Source organism: Notolabrus celidotus, chromosome 7 (assembly GCF_009762535.1).
Source record: "Notolabrus celidotus isolate fNotCel1 chromosome 7, fNotCel1.pri, whole genome shotgun sequence".
Classification (NCBI taxonomy): domain Eukaryota; kingdom Metazoa; phylum Chordata; class Actinopteri; order Labriformes; family Labridae; genus Notolabrus; species Notolabrus celidotus.
This window is the reverse complement of record NC_048278.1, coordinates 125836-143464: the sequence shown is the minus strand read 5'-3', so window position 1 is coordinate 143464 and position 17629 is coordinate 125836. Positions and strand designations below refer to the sequence as shown.

General features: G+C 41.8%; 1 protein-coding gene across 1 annotated transcript; it reads left to right on the top strand.

Annotated features, from left to right (window-relative positions):
- The first annotated feature begins 2527 nt into the window (after positions 1-2527).
- Positions 2528-14623, top strand: tmed1b (transmembrane p24 trafficking protein 1b). The gene is made up of 5 exons (XM_034688763.1): positions 2528-2842; positions 6949-7046; positions 7146-7335; positions 13429-13596; positions 13703-14623. Exons 1-5 carry the CDS (start codon positions 2591-2593, stop codon positions 13751-13753), a joined length of 759 nt encoding a protein of 252 aa, XP_034544654.1. The 5' UTR covers positions 2528-2590; the 3' UTR covers positions 13754-14623.
- Positions 14624-17629: the final 3006 nt, after the last annotated feature.

The following is a 17629-nucleotide window of genomic DNA, read 5'->3' as shown; positions in this document are numbered from 1 at the left end:
AAGGAACATTTTATGTTTTATTACTCAACTTGCATAGACCAAAACAGTATTATGGAAAGCCATTTCAGCATTTATTCCATATCCTCGATATCAAGTGCCAGTTTTCTGCACTAATAATATCTTTGACAGCACTTATTAACTAATTGAAGTCTGAAACCCTAACTTGTTGACTAGTAGACAGCAAAATGTCTGACATGTCAACTAGCAAAGGCTAAAATGTCGACTAGTGATACAAGTGGCAGACATTTTGACATTTCTGGTGAACTATAAGGGTTTCAGCAATCTGCTAGGTAACTAGCGCTGTCCAAGACTTAACTACTGCATGAAACTGAAGCTCGATATCAAGGATATGGAATAAATACTCAAATGGCTTTCCATACACTAAATGCAAAACGCCATCACTAGTGTTACAACTGGACTTTTGGCTGTTGCTAATTAACTAGTTTCAATTTTGGTCCTTATTTGTAAACTTGTACACTCAAAAATACTTATCCTAGTGTTACCAGTGGACATTTTTGTCTTTACAAGTAAACTAGTGAACGTTTTGTAGGCCTAGTAATGTCAAAATATCTGCCACTAGTATCACTAGTTCTAATTGAAGCCTTTACTAGTTGACATGTCAGAGTTTTAGCTGCCTACTAGTTCACTAGTAAGGGTGCATGCCACTCACTCGGCTCAAAGTGAGGCTGCCACACAAACTGCTCCCCCTAGTGGCTGGCTGCAGTATATGTCAAAAACTCTGTCTCTCCCATTCATTTGAATGGAGCTGGGGTCAAACTTGAAAAAATAAATACATGTGGTACGAATGTTTCTCCCATCCGTATGCTGTGGTGATATGTAGTTATTATTTGACTGTTTTGTGTCCAAGGCCTCTTTTTTCTGAAAACTTTCTTTTTCGTTAGTTATTAGAGGTTAAAAAACTGGGTTTTACTTCCGGGTTTACTTTGATTGACAGCTGCCGTAGAGAGAAACTCCGTAGGACCTCGGGACGGTACGCTGTAGGCGGAGCTTGTTACCGTGGAAACACAAATTCACTACTACTTAGACTCTGGCTGCAGAAAATGTACAAGATGTCTGTGTTCTTAGCTTAAAAACCATACAATGGGAAAAGGCGGAGCGACGCTGTCCATTATATATACAGGCAATGCTCTGACTCACTTCAACCATTTAAAAACCACCTCAAGACCTTCCTGTTCAAAAAAGCATGCAATACATAATCTCTACTCCCGCCCCGCCTCTGCCTTTGTTCTGTTCTGCTTTATTTATTTGCTTTATTTTATTTTATTTCTTCTGTAAAGCGACTTTGAGTATTATGAAAAGCGCAATACAAATCCTATCAACTATTATTATCATTAAAGCTAGGGTTGGTAGTCACAGAAAACTAGCATGAATTTGAATGTGGCATGTCCTCAGGACTCCCCCCTCCCCCCATCCCCTCAGAGCTCCTCCAAAACGACGCCTCTGCTCACATGCATGAGCGCCTCTGATTGGCGACCATATGATGGTGACTGATTCAAAACCAGCCTTCAGCACATGGTTTGTGCCTTGCACTGCGTCAACTCATGTCTCACTCAGCGGTAAGAAAACACCAAAACATTCTCATAGTGAAAGTTAAAAACACAAACAAACATGTAATGTACGCTTTGCAGGAGGCGGGCAGGACGGCAGGATGTGATTTGATTGGTTTCATCATTTTGCTCCTGATGGCAGGGATTGGTTGGTGTTTTCCCAGGTTTACTCCGGCTGTAGATAGCAGCTTTTTCAACCTCTTTTTTAAGAATTAGGGTTGTGTGAGAGTTACAGTTACAACCCCCACCTCGGCCAACGCCTCAGCAGTTTGGATGGGGTGCCGAGGGCTTGCACGGGCCGCTGCATGTCACTCTGGCAATCAGTGTCAGTAAGAGCCCCTTGCCATAGGTATGTATCGCCTGGATTTTGTGCAGTTTGGTGTATGAATCCATCCAGCAATCAATGCCAAAGGATTGTGGAAAAGCCTGAGTGGTTAGGGCAGGATTGTGGGTAAGGTGTTCCAATCCAGACATGTTCAGAGACAAGGTGTCAGGAATCAGGTCCACTGACAAAGATCAAAGGCATGAACCCCGAGTGGTTAGGGTTAGGGTAAGTGTTTGGGTGAGGTAATAGATTGCGAGAAAGCCCAAAGGTTAGGGTTAGGGATCCGGTCCACTGATAAACACTGTTGGTTCAGTTTAGGGATCAAGTCCAGTGACAAATACTGTGGGTTAGGTTTAGGCATGAACCCTGAGTATTGATTGTCATCAGGACATAAAGATCATTTTAATCAGTATAACAAAAAGTGTATCTAAATCTGACTACCAACCCCAGCTTTAAACTAGTGCAGGAAACCTGTGATAGATATAATCTTATGGATGGAATAAAAGCTCAGACGGCTTCCCATACAGGGGTCAGTCATACAGTCGCCGATCTGGTTACAGTCAGCGGCTGTCACCTCAGCCCTTCACTCATTGGTCGAACACTGCTACTCTTCCTCCTGTTATTGGCTCGCTGCATTGTCCTCGTTCTGGGGCCTCTGACCAATCACAGCGTCACAAAGTTCTGCTACGGAAGAGGGATGCAGAGGAGATGGCTGAACTTAGATAGCCCTGTGTTTGTGAATATCCTGACCATGGAGCTCTTCCAGAGGAGAGCTGGGAGCACAGGACGGCTGCTCGCCCTGGTCCTGGTTTTCGGGTCTTGTTTGGGGTCTGTGAGGTGTTTCGGACAGAACCTGGACAGCGAGTTCACGTTTCTGCTGGCAGCAGGAAGAGCTGAGTGTTTCTTTCAAACGGCATTAAAGAATGGCACCATGGAGGTCGAATATCAGGTAACTGTGTGTGTTTGGCAAACTAAGAGGCTGTGTGTGTTATTGTTTATCTTCTGAAAGACTCATGACAGCGACAGAGACAGGAAGCAGCTGGCTAACTGCTAATCCCCAGCTAGCTGACGTGTTAGTAAATGTTGACTAATTTGCATGAATTATTGTACTCCATAAATGTTCTGATGAACCATCAGCAGCTATTAAAACCTCACTTACTTCCTCTTATTTAGAGTCAACTTAAGCCATCAGATCATTAAACCTACAGTTGTTTCATTTAGTCGGAATTACATTAAACTGTAGTTAAAAGCCAGAACTGTAATCCATTTATTTAACCTACATTTATTTTATACCTCCAGGCTAAGTGTTAGGATAGCAGGTGAACTCAGGTACCTGAAACATAACCCATGATAACAATAATATCATCGAACAACAATTGTGATAATTGGATAACTGCAAAATGATCATTTGGGATGAGTCAGGAGTTTCGAATAGTCAATTAATCGTATTTAAAATGTCTTTTTTTGTTTCTTTTCCTACCCCCTGGATGTAATCAAGCGGCAAACTCCGGTTTCAAAATATGAAGCCCATACGGAAGTGTTATAAACTGCAATTCATGAAAGATCCACTTGAGGCTGGCCCCAGAAGTACCTGAAACCACATACACACCAATTCAAAGAGACGATCTTTACAGCAGAAATAAACATGTTGACAGTCTGGTTCAAAAGACGAGTGTAGTCTGGATAGCTCATTTCTTGATCGGCACACACTGTACGGTGGTGATTTTTATTCTAGCACGGCAATTTCAAAGTTATTGAGATTACGAGTCTTCCAATGAGAGGCACAGCTGACTTGATAAACAGGTGGGAACACTGTCGCTGTTGGCGAGGAGCCTCAAAGCCCGCCTCTTTACATCACAATCGCTCGACAGCAGCAATATGGCTGCGGCCGCCGCCTGGCCTCCAAACAGCGCTTCAGAAACAGATGGGTGACGTCACTGATACTACGTCCATACTTATACAGTCTATGGTTGTCATGTTGCACAGCCGCCAGACTGTGGTTGTAGGACATCTGAAAGTTGTTCGCTTTTGCCATTACAGAACAATATACTTCCATAATAACATGATAACGTTCTAAATATGACTTCTGCTACACCAAATAGCTCTCGAAGGAACTTCTATGGAAAATTAACTGTAAATGAGGTTAAATGCAAAGTATGTAGGTAAAATAAAACATCCATACAATATAGCATATCTACAACAGCTTTGCACAGTCATTAAATTGCCCTTTGTTGCCTTATGTCTGCAGGGGGCGCAGGGACAACAGTTCAAATAATCGGCAAATAGCTAGCAGAGACAATTGATTAGCTTTTTGCTGGAAACTCCCATCCTTAGTGATCATATCTTCATATAACAAGGTTGAAATATCACAGCTAAATATAACAAAGTGCCGCAGTGAGTCAAATTGGAAAAGTAATGTTAATGTTTAAAATGTTAAATTTTTGAACCAGGGATGGAAATATCAAGTCTTTTCCGGGATCAATCTTTGGAAGTGTTAACGATCAATTATCGATTAATCATGAAAAAAGTAAACGTTTTCCATGTCAAAAACAATGCCAAATGTTTTTTTCCCCTTACTCAAATTTTCCTTTGCAACACGATGTATATAAATGACGGTGTTAAATATCTACGGATCATATTGAGGTGTTCAAAATGTTAAACACGCTGAATATCAACGTGAGGAGCAGGCTGATAATCTCTGCAGACATACAGTCATAAAAGTGAAGGCTCAGACTTCAACAAGGGAACTAAACAGAAACATATTTATGACTCACAGTGTCCAGTTTCCTGTCTACTCGTTCTTATTGAGAAAAATAAGCATGAGAATGTGGTCAGGTGTCAGCCTGGAGTGTAACCGGGTCACAATCGGCGGAGAAAAAAAGCGCTTGTGGAGACCTGTCACTCAGCTGCAGCGCCCAGCTGCGCGCCTTCGCTGTGAGCAACACCTTCAGTCAACTGATTCACATTGAAACATGCTTAAAACTTTAAACACCTCCCAGATAGCTGAACCAAATATGAGACCACATGATGTTTGTTCCACGTGATAGAAAATCTAACAAAGAATGTGTTTGAGTAAGTTCGTAACAATCAATTAATCCATACTCCATTAATTGTTGACATCCCTAGTCAGAGAGATGATATATGGCTGTAACAGTTTTTGTCATGTCACTGTTTCTGAACGACTGTTTATAAACCAGGCATTTGGCATGAAGCAGCCTGGCTGTTAATCCACTGTAGTGACATCAAACCATTTCTGTTAACCAAAGCAAGCGTTTAACTCACCGATAAAACCTCCAAGATCCCCGAGGTCGATTCAGTCCACAGCAGAACAGGTCCTTGTGTTGATTTGAAGCAGATATGCATGGCTAATGAAAGTTTAATGAGTCTTTTCATTCCTTCTCTACTCTGCTAAAGCTGCAGTTGTCGACAGATCTGTCAATCAATCATCTTTTTAAAATAACCGAACAAATTAAAACTAATCTTCTCAGACAAATGAGGACTTGGATTAAATCAGCATAAGAACTTGCCACAATGATATGACATGTTTTCTAATTTGTAGTTCGACCCTCATTCCATCTGTCAAGATGGGGGAGGTCGGGTTTATGACATATACTACAACCAGCCAGTAGGGGGAGCTCTCTGTTCCACTCATATGTGTGATATTGATATACTTAACAGTAGGGGTATAACGATTCCTCCACTACATCGATGTATCGATTTATATATCGTTTTAAAAGGTAATAAATCGATGGTATCCATACTAGGAAATAACACATTGGACTTAAGCACGGCAGACTTTATATGGATGTGTTTTTTTTACACTTTTAATGATAAAGACATCAAACGTTACTCAATTCAGGCTGCCTGTCTGTGACGTCATCGCCACGCGCCAGCAGACAACAAAACATAGCACGGCGGACGGCAGAAGAGAAGCCGGCGAACGAGAAATGATCAAGCCACCTTTGCGGTCCAGTGTGTGGAAACACTTTGGCCTTTGCAAAGACGGAGATGTTCTAAATAAGTCGCTCACTGTTAGTAGGATATGTAAAGAGACTAGGACAAAACTCGGCTGGGGCCAAAAACATCACAGCAACATCAGGATTCTAGGACTGTCCAGTATCGAGGGATTTATCTCACAGTCACACTGGTTGAATTTTTGGCTAAAAAGTTACTGAATCGATTTCAAGTCACTGAATCGTTTCTGATTGTATCGTTCTAAATGAACCAATATCATCCTTTAATCATATCGATACGAATCGAATCGTTAAAAAGAATCGTTACACCCCAAATTTAACTTTTCAAATGTCAAGAGCAGAATCTCAAGCTCTGTCTTGTGTGTGTGTGTGTGTGTGTGTGTGTGTGTGTGTGTGTGTGTGTGTGTGTGTGTGTGTGTGTGTGTGTGTGTGTGTGTGTGTGTGTGTGTGTGTGTGTGTGTGTGTGTGTGTGTGTGTGTGTGTGTGTGTGTGTGTGTGTGTGTATATATCTACTATCAAAGCAATTTAGCATAGTGATCAAATATTTAAATTGAGGACACATTAGCGTGCCGTTGTCTATACTTTAAATAAATACTTCAGGGTTAAATAAATACTTCAGGGTGCCTCAGAGGCTCAGCGTCATTCCCTGACTCTCTCTCCAGCATTTTAGTCAAATACAAGCAGAAATGACTCCAAATGAGAAATCAGTTTCCACAATATTTGCTGTTTAAATTGAATGACTCAGCTTTTACTATTGTGCTCTCTAAACTGTGCAGCAATAAATGGAATATTATCAGCTGCAGTGTGTTTGTTTTGTGGGAGAGTCTCAGTTGGGAGGTGACAGTGTGCTCTCTTGCCAGGGAACTTATCCTGAAAGTGTTTGGTGTCCTGCAGCCTGCCGGGTACACCTGCAGCTTTACTCCTCTCTCCTTCTGCACATGATAACTTTAGCATCTCGCTGTAACTTAACTATCTAATGACAGGAGGATGCTTGAAAAAAAAGAAAAAAAAAAAGAAAATAATTAACTCAGAGTGTCACGTGAGCTTATTGCTAAGTGTGTCTGTGTGTGTGAACATCTAGGTGATAGCGGGCGCAGGTATGGATGTAGACTTCACCGTTTTCACTCCCCAAGGCATCGGGATCGTCATGGAGTCACGGCGCTCTGATGGAGTCCACGTGTAAGTGTCTGACCTGAGTCCTCCATCATGTTTTATTTAATGGACCCTTCAGTGTTTAACCTGTCTGTTTATCTTCAACCTTATTTCCTGTTATTCCAGGGTGGAGCCCACAGAGGCGGGGGACTATCAGATCTGTTTTGACAACAGCTTTAGTCGCTTCTCAGAGAAAACAGTGTTCTTTGAGATCATCATCGAGGGCCAAGGAGGAGATGTGGGTGGAGACGATGAGTGGACAGGACTGGATGAACCTGATGGAAGCCTTCTGGAGTACAAGCTGGAGGACATCAGGGTGAGATGACAGACAAAATCGTATTCACTCCACATCTGACCTCTGATTAAGCAATTGAAGCGCAGTACACAAGCCAAGCATCAACTAAGTCGGTTTTATACACTACCAGTCTAAAGTTTGGACACACCTTCTCATCCAAGGATTTGTATTTATTATAATCATTGTAAACACTGTAGATTAATACTGAAGACATCAAAACTATGAAAGAACATATATGGAATTATTGAATGAACAAAAAAGTGTTAAACAAAGCAGAATCTGTTTTATATTTTAGATTCTGTAAAGTAGCCCCCTTTTTCCTTCATGGCAGCTTTGCACACTCTTGGTATTCTCTCAGTCTGCTTCATGAAGTGGTCTCCTGGAATGGTTTCTAATTTACATGAGCCTTGTCAAGAGTTCATTTGTAGAATGATTTACCTTCTTAATGTGTTTTAATAACACACGTTTTTTAATCACCAATAAGGTGCATCTCATTTAAAAACGTAGACATCGTCATTAATGAGCTGCAGCCTTTTTATACACTTCGTCAGCATTATTACGCTGCTGCACGCTTTGCAAAAATGGACTATAGTTGGACATAAGTTATGAAAACGCTATGTATATGCCCAAAACTGAAGAAAACATCAGCGTATGTCAGCGTTTTAGAGGCATTAAATACGTTGAGAAAATGCTGGCTAAATCAGCAACCCGTCTTTAAAAAGTTGCTACACGTGCATGATAACCACTTTGCTGAATCAACTCTTCTTTTGACAACACCGTAAATGTTTGAGAACCAAGGAGATTTCGTTTTGTGATGCCCCAAATGTTCTCAATGCGTGACGAGTCAGGACTGCAGGCAGGCCAGTTCAGCACCTGGACTCTTCTACTACAGAGCCATGCTGTTGTAATACGTTCAGAATGGGGTTTTGCTGAAATTTGTAAGGTCTTCCTGAAGACGTCATTGTCTGGATGGCAGCATATGTTGCTCCTAAACCTGTATAGCCTTCACAGATGTGGAAGCAACCCATGACGGCGGAGGAAGTGGTTTCCATGATTTCCAAAAAAAATTAAATTTGACTCTGTACACCACAGGGTAGTTTACCTCTTTCACCTCAATTCACACGTTGCTGGAATTTCTGGATCATATTTGGGTTCCTCTTTTCATGGCACAGTTTTAACCTGCATTAGATGAACTGTTTTCACAGTAGGGATGTCAACAATAATTGAGTATGGATTAATTGATCGTTAAGATCTTACTGGAACACATTTTGTTGTTTTGATTTTCTATCACGTGGAACAAACATCATATGGTCTCATATTTGGTTCAGCTATCAGGGAGGTGTTTTAAGTTTAAAGCATGTTTCGATGTGAATCAGCTGACTGAAGGTGTTGCTCACAGCAAAGACGCTCAGCTGGGTGCTGCAGCTGAGTGACAGGTCTCCACGAGTGCTTTTTTCTCCACCGCCGGACTGATCGTTACGGTGGCCCTGAGAGCTCACAGCACTGCAACTTAAGAAAACACATGTGAAAGCACAAAATACAAGCAAATTATCTTCATCAATTAGACAACGAAAGCGCAGCATTTAGAAAACACGCTGCAAAGACCACAACACAACACATTAGATAACACACTGCAAAGACCACAACACAACACATTAGATAACACACTGCAAAGACCACAACACAACACATTAGATAAACACACTGCAAAGACCACAGCAAACACATCAGAAAAACACACTGCAAAGACCACAGCACAACACATCAGAAAAATACGCTGCAAAGACCACAACACAACACATTAGAAAAACACACTGCAAAGACCACAACACAACACATTAGATAACACACTGCAAAGACCACAACACAACACATTAGAGAAACACGCAGTGTGTTTTTCTTTTGTGTTGTGTTGTGGTCTTTGCAGCGCGTTTTCTTAATGCTGCGCATGTGTTGTCAAAATTGATGAAGATGTTTTCTTAATTTGGTTGTGTTTTGTCTTTTTGCATGTGTTTTCCTAAGTTGCAGTGCTGTGAGCTCTCAGGGCCACCGTAGATTATGACCCTGTTGCTCTCCCGGCTGACATCTGACCACGTTCAAATGCTTATTTTTTTCAATAAGAACAAGTAGACAGAAAACTGGACACTGAGTCCGAAATATGTTTCTGTTCAGTTCTCTTGTTGAAGTCCGCTCTTGTTCTGGGCATACAAGTTGCACCCATGTGTAACGCATAGAGAGCTTAAGTCCAACTAGTGCACACGACATAACAGCTTTAAGTGAGACACCCAGACCTACACCTCGTTGGTGCACTCTGCATAACGGTTGTTAAAAACCATCTTCTATTCCTTCCATACTTGTTTTTTATACAGTAACATACAGTATGTAAAGAAAGGTCCAATCTCAATTAAATGTATGTTTATTAGAGCTGAAAATAGCTTCACAGAGATTTGAAACAAGTAAAAATAAATCAGATTATAGACCAAACCTGCGGTGAGTAAAAGGGAGGGAGCAGAGATGTGTATTAGAAACCCGTGTATCAGACAGTGAGTGAAGTGTTGATTTAAAAACAAAAAGGAGAAGTGAAGGGAACAGTATTGTAATTTATATTTTCACAGCTTGGATTTCCTGAAGAGCAGATTCAAAGGTTTGTATTTATTGTAATGATTGTAAACACTGTAGATTAATACTGAAGACATCAAAACTATGAAAGAACATATATGGAATTATTGAATGAACAACAAAGTGTTAAACAAAGCAGAATCAGTTTTATATTTTAGATTCTGTAAAGTAGCCCCCTTTTTCCTTCATGACAGCTTTGCACACTCTTGGTATTCTCTCAGTCTGCTTCATGAAGTGGTCTCCTGGAATGGTTTCTAATGAACATGAGCCTTGTCAAGAGTTCATTTGTAGAATGACTTGCCTTCTTAATGTGTTTGAGACCATCAGTTGTGTTGTTCAGAGGTAGGGTTAGTACACAATGGATAGCCCTATTTGACTACTGTTGTAATCCAGATTATGGCAAAACCAGATTATTTCATAGTTTTGATGTCTTCAGTATTAATCTACAATGTTGAAAATAATTAAAATAATAAAAACCATTGAATGAGAAGGTGTGAACAAACTTAAGACTGGTAGTGTGTATGTGGAACCAAAATCTACACTTCCTCCAGACAAGAAAATGAGAGGTAGTCGAAACGGTTAACTTCTTATCAGGTGTTAGAGGTGATGTTTTTCTAGTTCCCAGTCTTGTTGTTTCTCTTTCAACACATCACCTAAAACATTAACGTTATTCACAAACCTTTAATAATAATAATAATAATAATAATAATAATAAAAACTGATATTTATATAGCGCCTTTCAAGAAACCCAAGGTCGCTTCACAGGGTCAGGTAGGGGGTCTGGGGGGTGGGTAGGGATATCTAATGGGGAAAGGTATTGAGGAAAAGGTGCATTTTGACTGCTTTCTTAAAAGTGTCCAGGGTCGGGGCGCTGCGGATGTGGGAAGGGAGAGAGTTCCACAGAGTTGGGGCTGCCACACTGAATGCTCTGTCCCCAAAGGTCCGCAGCTTAGTCCGGGGGATGGAGAGGAGACCCAGGTCCGAAGACCTTAGGTTCCGGGATGGAGTGGGTTGGTGGAGGAGGTCAGCCAGGTATTGGGAGGCGAGGGCATGCAGGGATTTGTAGGTGAGGAGGAGGAGCATATAGGTGATCCAGTACTTTACAAGGAGCCAGTGGAGGTGCATGAGAGTGGGGGTGATGTGCTGCCAGGGCTTGGTGTGTGTGAGAACCCTGGCAGCTGAGTTCTGCACGCCTGTTTAGGGCATTGCTGGGTACCCCGAACAGGAATCCATTGCAGTAATCCAGCCGGGAGGTAATGAAAGCGTTGATGAGGGTCTGGGCAACTGAATCGAAGAGAGATGGACGCAGACGGGAGATGTTCTTGAGGTGATAGAAGGCAGACTTTGTGACTGATTTGATGTGTGACCGGAAGGAGAGGGTGGAGTCAAGAATGACACCCAGGTTGCGGACTTCAGGAGATAAGGAGATGAAACAGCCATCCACATGGAGGAGGAGATCTCCAACCTTCCTGAGCAGTGGCTTGGGGGCCACAACCATAATAATAATAATAATAATACATTTTATTTAAAGCGCCTTTCCAAACGCTTAAGGACACTTCACAGAGAGGATAAAACACAATAAACACAACACGATAAAATAAATAAAAACAACAAGCAAAGTAACACCAAGTTAAAATGAGGCAGTGAAGTTGGGTGAATTACAATAGTCAATACGGGAGGTGACGAGACTGTGAACCAGGATGGCAGTGGTGTGAGGGGTGAGAGAGAGGCGGAGACGGTTGATGTTGCGGAGATGGAAATATGCAGACCGGGTTATGTTATTGATATGAGAGTGGAAAGAAAGTGAGCTGTCGAGGATGACACCCAGACTCTTTACATGAGGGGAGGGGGAAACTGTTGAACGGTCTATGGTGAGGGAGAAACTGTTGGTTTTGGATAGGGTGGACTTAGTACCTATGAGGAGGAGTTCTGTTTTATTGCTGTTGAGTTGAAGGAAGTTGGAGGTGAACCAGGATTTGATCCCAGAGAGGCAGAGGGTGAGGGAGGAGGGTGGGAGAGTGGAGTCTGGTTTATTGGACAGATAGAGCTGGATGTCATCCGCGAAGCAGTGGAAGTGGATGCCAAATTTACGAAAAATATTGCCAAGTGGGAGAAGGTAGATGATGAAGAGGAGGGGCCCCAGGACAGAGCCCTGGGGCACACCTGAAGTGACGGGGGAGGGTTGTGAAGTGAAGGATTTGAGTTGGATGAACTGAGTGCGGCCTGTGAGGTAGGAGTGCAGGGGGGTGTTAGTGATGCCTATGGAGGAGAGTCTATTGAGGAGGATGGGGTGAGAGATGGTGTCGAAGGCCGCACTCAGATCGAGGAGGATGAGGATGGAGATTAAACCGGAGTCAGCTACCATGAGGAGGTCGTTAGTGATCTTGATGAGGGCTGTTTCTGTGCTGTGGCGGGGACAGAAACCGGACTGGATTTGTTCGTAGAGGTTGTTACTGGTGAGATGGGAGTGGAACTGAGAGGCAACTTTTTTTCTAGGATTTTGGAGATGAAAGCCATGAGCTCCGTCTGTGTACTGTTGAGTTTGACTTTACACTTTCAACTAAATAATTTGGCTACTGTGAAATCATCATTAAAATCGAGACACCAAAGAAATCAATCAGCTGATCCCACTTAATCCATATTGTCTGTGAAGCCAAAGCCTGATATATCCCTCTCTGTCACAGTCACAATTAAAAAGCTGAGTCACACTGTTGAGCTGTGACTCTCCATGAGTAATATAATACATGTGCTTTTATCACTTAACCTCACAGACTGTATCCTGCTTCTGGTAATAACTCATCCGTACATTAAAAGCACTGTAAGGAATTTTTAGCTTTCAGTGAAGCAGATTGAATTTAAGATTTTTGCCTCCCATCAGGAAGAAGAACTGGTGTTTCTTTGTAATCATTATTACACTCTTCTTTTTATAAGTTTCAAAGCGAGTGACTGTTGAGAGACAAAAGGATGTCAGAGAACTCAAACTGGACATGCAAAAGACAATCCCAGCTCAGAAATAAGCCCTTCAGCCCTTTTTTAATTTACTCTTTCAAAATCTTTATTTCTCATGCAGATTTTTGTTTTAACCTCACGAGGAAGAAGTTGAGCTTGAGGCCGACAGGATGCGGAAGTGGAAAAAACTAGAAAGATGCATTGACGCACTCTTGGTTTTGGTCTTTTTGTGGGATCTGCTGACTATACGGAAAGTTTAGAATACCGTTAGCCACAATGTTTGTGTGACACGTACCTACATGCACAACTATCAGCTACTCTGTGAATCAATGATCATGATTTAAGAACTCAGAATAGGAAGGTAAATGTCTCCACATGTTAAAATATGCAAGTGGAAGCTCTCAGCTGCCGTCACCAGATTAACAATGATTAAAGTTTCTGTGTACTTTTGAGATCATTCTGTACTTCCTCTTAATCCTGTTCTTTTCTCAGCACAGCCCTAAGTGTGTTTAAAAATCCCTCAAACTTTCCTTCTCCTCTCCTCAGGAGTCCATGGACTCTCTGCACAGACGCTTGGAGCGCAGCCGGCAGATGCAGACGGTGCTGCGGGCGTTTGAAGCACGGGACCGAAACCTTCTTGAAGACAACCTGTGGAGGGTCTCATTCTGGTCCTGTGCCAGTGTGCTGGTGATGCTGTGTGTGGCCCTCACACAGGTAACACCACAGTTTGGAAATCTAATTTCGGGGTTTCTTTAGTGTCTCACATAGTTTGAATGGTGTCATTAACATCAGCTGTCTGTGTCTATGTCTCCTCTCTCAGGTCTACACTGTCCGTAAACTGTTTGATGATAAGCGGAGAGTCTGCACATAAAGACACGTGAGACAACCAGGAAGGAGCACACTCCATCTCTAAATGTTTGGAAGGTTACCCGCTCTGAGAAAGTTCCATTAGCTCTCATTTTGTCTACACTCCCACCTGCTGTTTGTGAGCAATAATGAACTATTACCACAACAGGAATGGTGACCAGACGAGTTAAAGGAAGTGAGGGTTGTTTATGTCATTTCATTTGGGGCCCTTTATGTCGAATGTCACCGCAGACCAATGAGCAAACTCCTTCTAAGGAAAAGCGTACATGTTGTCGTCTCCCTGCCATCCTACAGCTCTGAAGCTGATGAGAGGCTTTTGAACTTTTTTTTAAAGGGGAACTGTTTCTTGTTTAAGGTTTCGGGTTTTACAAACCTAAAAAGGTAATCCGCAGAAAAACACACCTTCCAGTTTACAGGGCACAGCAGCGTGCTGTTCCTCCTCACAGTTTAGGATTGGTCCTTTAGGTTTGTGTTTTACTTTGCTCACAAGTTATTCATAGTTGGTGTTTTTGAAGTTACTGATTTATTTTTATGTGCCATTTGATTCTACGCTGACATACAAGAATGTAGGATAAGAAAAGTGGGAGGATTATGATTAATAATGAACTAATGATCGGAGCTTCTTCTGTGTAGGACATACGGGTCAGTCATTCAGATATGTGTCAGGATCATCGGTGTGAACACACACTGATCAAATGTGTTTAAAGCTTCTAGATGATCATCTTTTAGATGCACAGAAGAACGTGATATTTGCTCTAGCTCAGACAGCCACTGAGTGATTTGTTTGTTTTCATTTTTTTTATAGTATAAATAAAAAGCAGGTTTTCATGGGTGTCATTAATGTTAATAAATGCGGTTTTTACACACAAAAAACTGATGATGTGATGTGATGTGATGTGAGTCGTCTTTGGAGAAACAAGACCAGCAACAAAGAGAAGTGATTACTTAATCATCTTTTTAAAGGTACAGTGTGTAGAGATGAGAATATTAAGTCATGTGTAGCGGTCAGATTATGGATTTAGACACTCCTTTGCTCACCCCTCCTGTCAGTAAAGCATATTTGACTTTCGTGGACACGAAGCTCCTGTGATGCATGGTAAGAAATACCCTCTATTTGTCAAGTTTGTACCACCCAAACACTCCTATCAATGCCAATTCTTTTACAACCACATTCCTCTTCTCTACCAACCCAGTAAATGCAAACATAGAAACATGGTGGTGCAAGATGGCAGCCTCTGTGAAAGAGGACCTGCTCTAGTGTGGATACAAAACACTCACTCTGTGAACCAAACAAAACGTGTTTTAGAATCAGGTGAGTGAATATTAAATTCAATTTTTGCAGTCTGTTCTGCTAAATGCTGTTAAATACTACACACTGTCCCTGAGGTTTTTGATGACTCATACATTCATTTAAAGTCTTCTAAACCTGTTGTGTTTAATTGAAACTGAATTTAAAGCTCAAGTTTTAGGCTTCGTATCATCCCTCTGATCGCTCTCTTATAGCTTTACATGATTTACAGTTCTAAAAATTCTTCACTTATCTCAGGCTGGTGTCTTTAAAACCCCTTATTTCAGCTTCTGTCTGAAAAGCTGCATTCTGGTACTGTCTCTTTAAGGACTCCCCTCCCAGCATTCTGGAAGCCTCCTTCAGTGTTGCCATGCTACAAAGGTATGTGTCTCTTTTTAAAATGACAAATTTGCCCTTTTAAGGAGATTTACCAACTGGTGATGTCACCATTTGAGTGTAGCTCTTGTTGATCTCTTTGGCCTGAAGTCTTATCCTAGAATTACTTCGACACCTTTGACCTCACATTTGAAACTTTGCTGACGTTTAGACTTCATGTTTTTAAGAAACGGACAAAGCATATTACCACCTCTTTAATCAGATAGTATATACCTTCAATAGAACAAACCCTCTTCTTTCTGATTTACATGATCAAACAGTTTCTCTCCGGGAATATGTTTGTTTATGTAAACCATGATCAAAGTCAGAGATGTTAGCACATTTTAATGATCAAATGAGACACTTACATCACAGCTTTTGCTCCTAAGAAACTGTATTTATGTGTTATTTTGTGCTATTTATTCTTACATAACTGCTTATCAAAGCAAAGTGTTTTCCACAGAGCTGCTGAGAGACAGAAAAAAGAGTCTGAGACCAACATTTTCATACTCTTTATTTAGAACGACGCAGCTCCCCCTAAAGTCTGACCTTAACATCTTAGAGACACATTTACAGAAACAGCTCTGACATTAAGCTGCTGTCTCTATGTGAAGATCATTGATGATTCTGAAATAACCAAATGACTATTTCTGCTTTATCATTCAGAGTGATTTGAGGAATGGGGCTGCCAGAAAAGAGACTTAAGATGATTGGAGTGTAAAGGTCGTGTCATACACGTTTTTCAGTCTGCAGTAAAGTGAGGGGAAAAAAGATATATCGGGATGACTTGACTGAAATGAAAGGTAACTGTGCTGTATGATGAAATGAACTATGCTACCTATGATCAGTCACCAAGGAGGTTAGTTAGCTTAGTAACATAGACTGTGACGTCACCCTATTTTGAAGCCGATCATCGGCGGGTGCCATATTGGAAATGCTGAACTAAACCTAACATCTGTCGAGCTAGTGTGAGGTAAAGAGGCGGGCCTTTAGCCTTTTTGCTAACAGCTACCTGGCAGCCGCCTGTCAATCAAGTCAGCCACCCTTATTAAGCAAAACTTGTAGATTTAATCTCTAAAAGATAACAAGTTATACCCCCCTGTACAGTGTGTGCCCATAGAGAAATGAGCTTTTCAGACACAAGCCGTTTTTTGGACCATGTCTATTTTTGCTGTTAAGATCGTCTCTTTGAATGGGTGTGTATGTGGTTTCCAATGTTTCTGCAGTCAGCCTCTTGATGAACTGCAGATCGTAGCACTTCCGCATGGGCTTCATATTTTAAGACCAGAAGATGCCTCCTGTTTAGAACAGATTTTAGTTCAGCGCACATCTACAAGTAAAAAAAAGACATTTACGAGGGAAATTTTTTTCTTTGTGCTAATTTACAAAGAAAAAGACTAATAATCATTTTTTTGCAGCATAATCAATTTTTACTCTGGGAGCGAAAAAAGCCAAACACACACAGCCTACTGCAGGATGTCCACACACAATTATACACGGTCTTCATTTATACCAGTTGAACCCGTTTCTTTTCCTCTCGTGGACTCCAGTGAACAAACACGAAAAATAAAGGGGGGCAGGCATCTTCAGAAATGTGCTCTGGACACAGCTGAACACCTGAGCGTCTGCTGCCATGTGCACCAGACAGGACGTCAGAGTCAAAGTTGACGAGCTCAGCGTGGTTCACCAGTGGTTTGGGCGTGATGGGACATTTGGAGGTCGCCTGTGTGAGAACACCGTGAAGGAGAAGACGAGTAGTCAGTAATAAAACTGAAACTGTAACACGGCGCAGACAGACACAGACAGGAGGGAAAAGATGTGTGGGAAAGCAGTGGGATTGCATACCTTTATTCGTTCCTGCATGGCAATGAGGAACTATCTGTGCTGCGTGTTGCCACTGGCAACAACTGTTACTATGGTAACCCACAGCTCCATCATATAGTAAAGATGGGAGGTCACGCCGGGCTGCATGGCGAAAAATGAAACATTTTTGTTCTGCACGGCTGTCTTCCTCTGACTCATGGAAGTCAAGAGGTCTGGACTCGGCGTGTGGTGAAGTGACAGGTGGTACATGTTTACTGTCTGTCTGTGCATGGGGCAGCACATCGAGCAACACATGTGGCAGATGAGGACAGAAAAACACAACAAAGAAAGAAGCTAGTGCTGCATGAGGGTGAAGGGAAAGGGAGAGAGGAAAGAAGAAGCGGCAGCCATCAC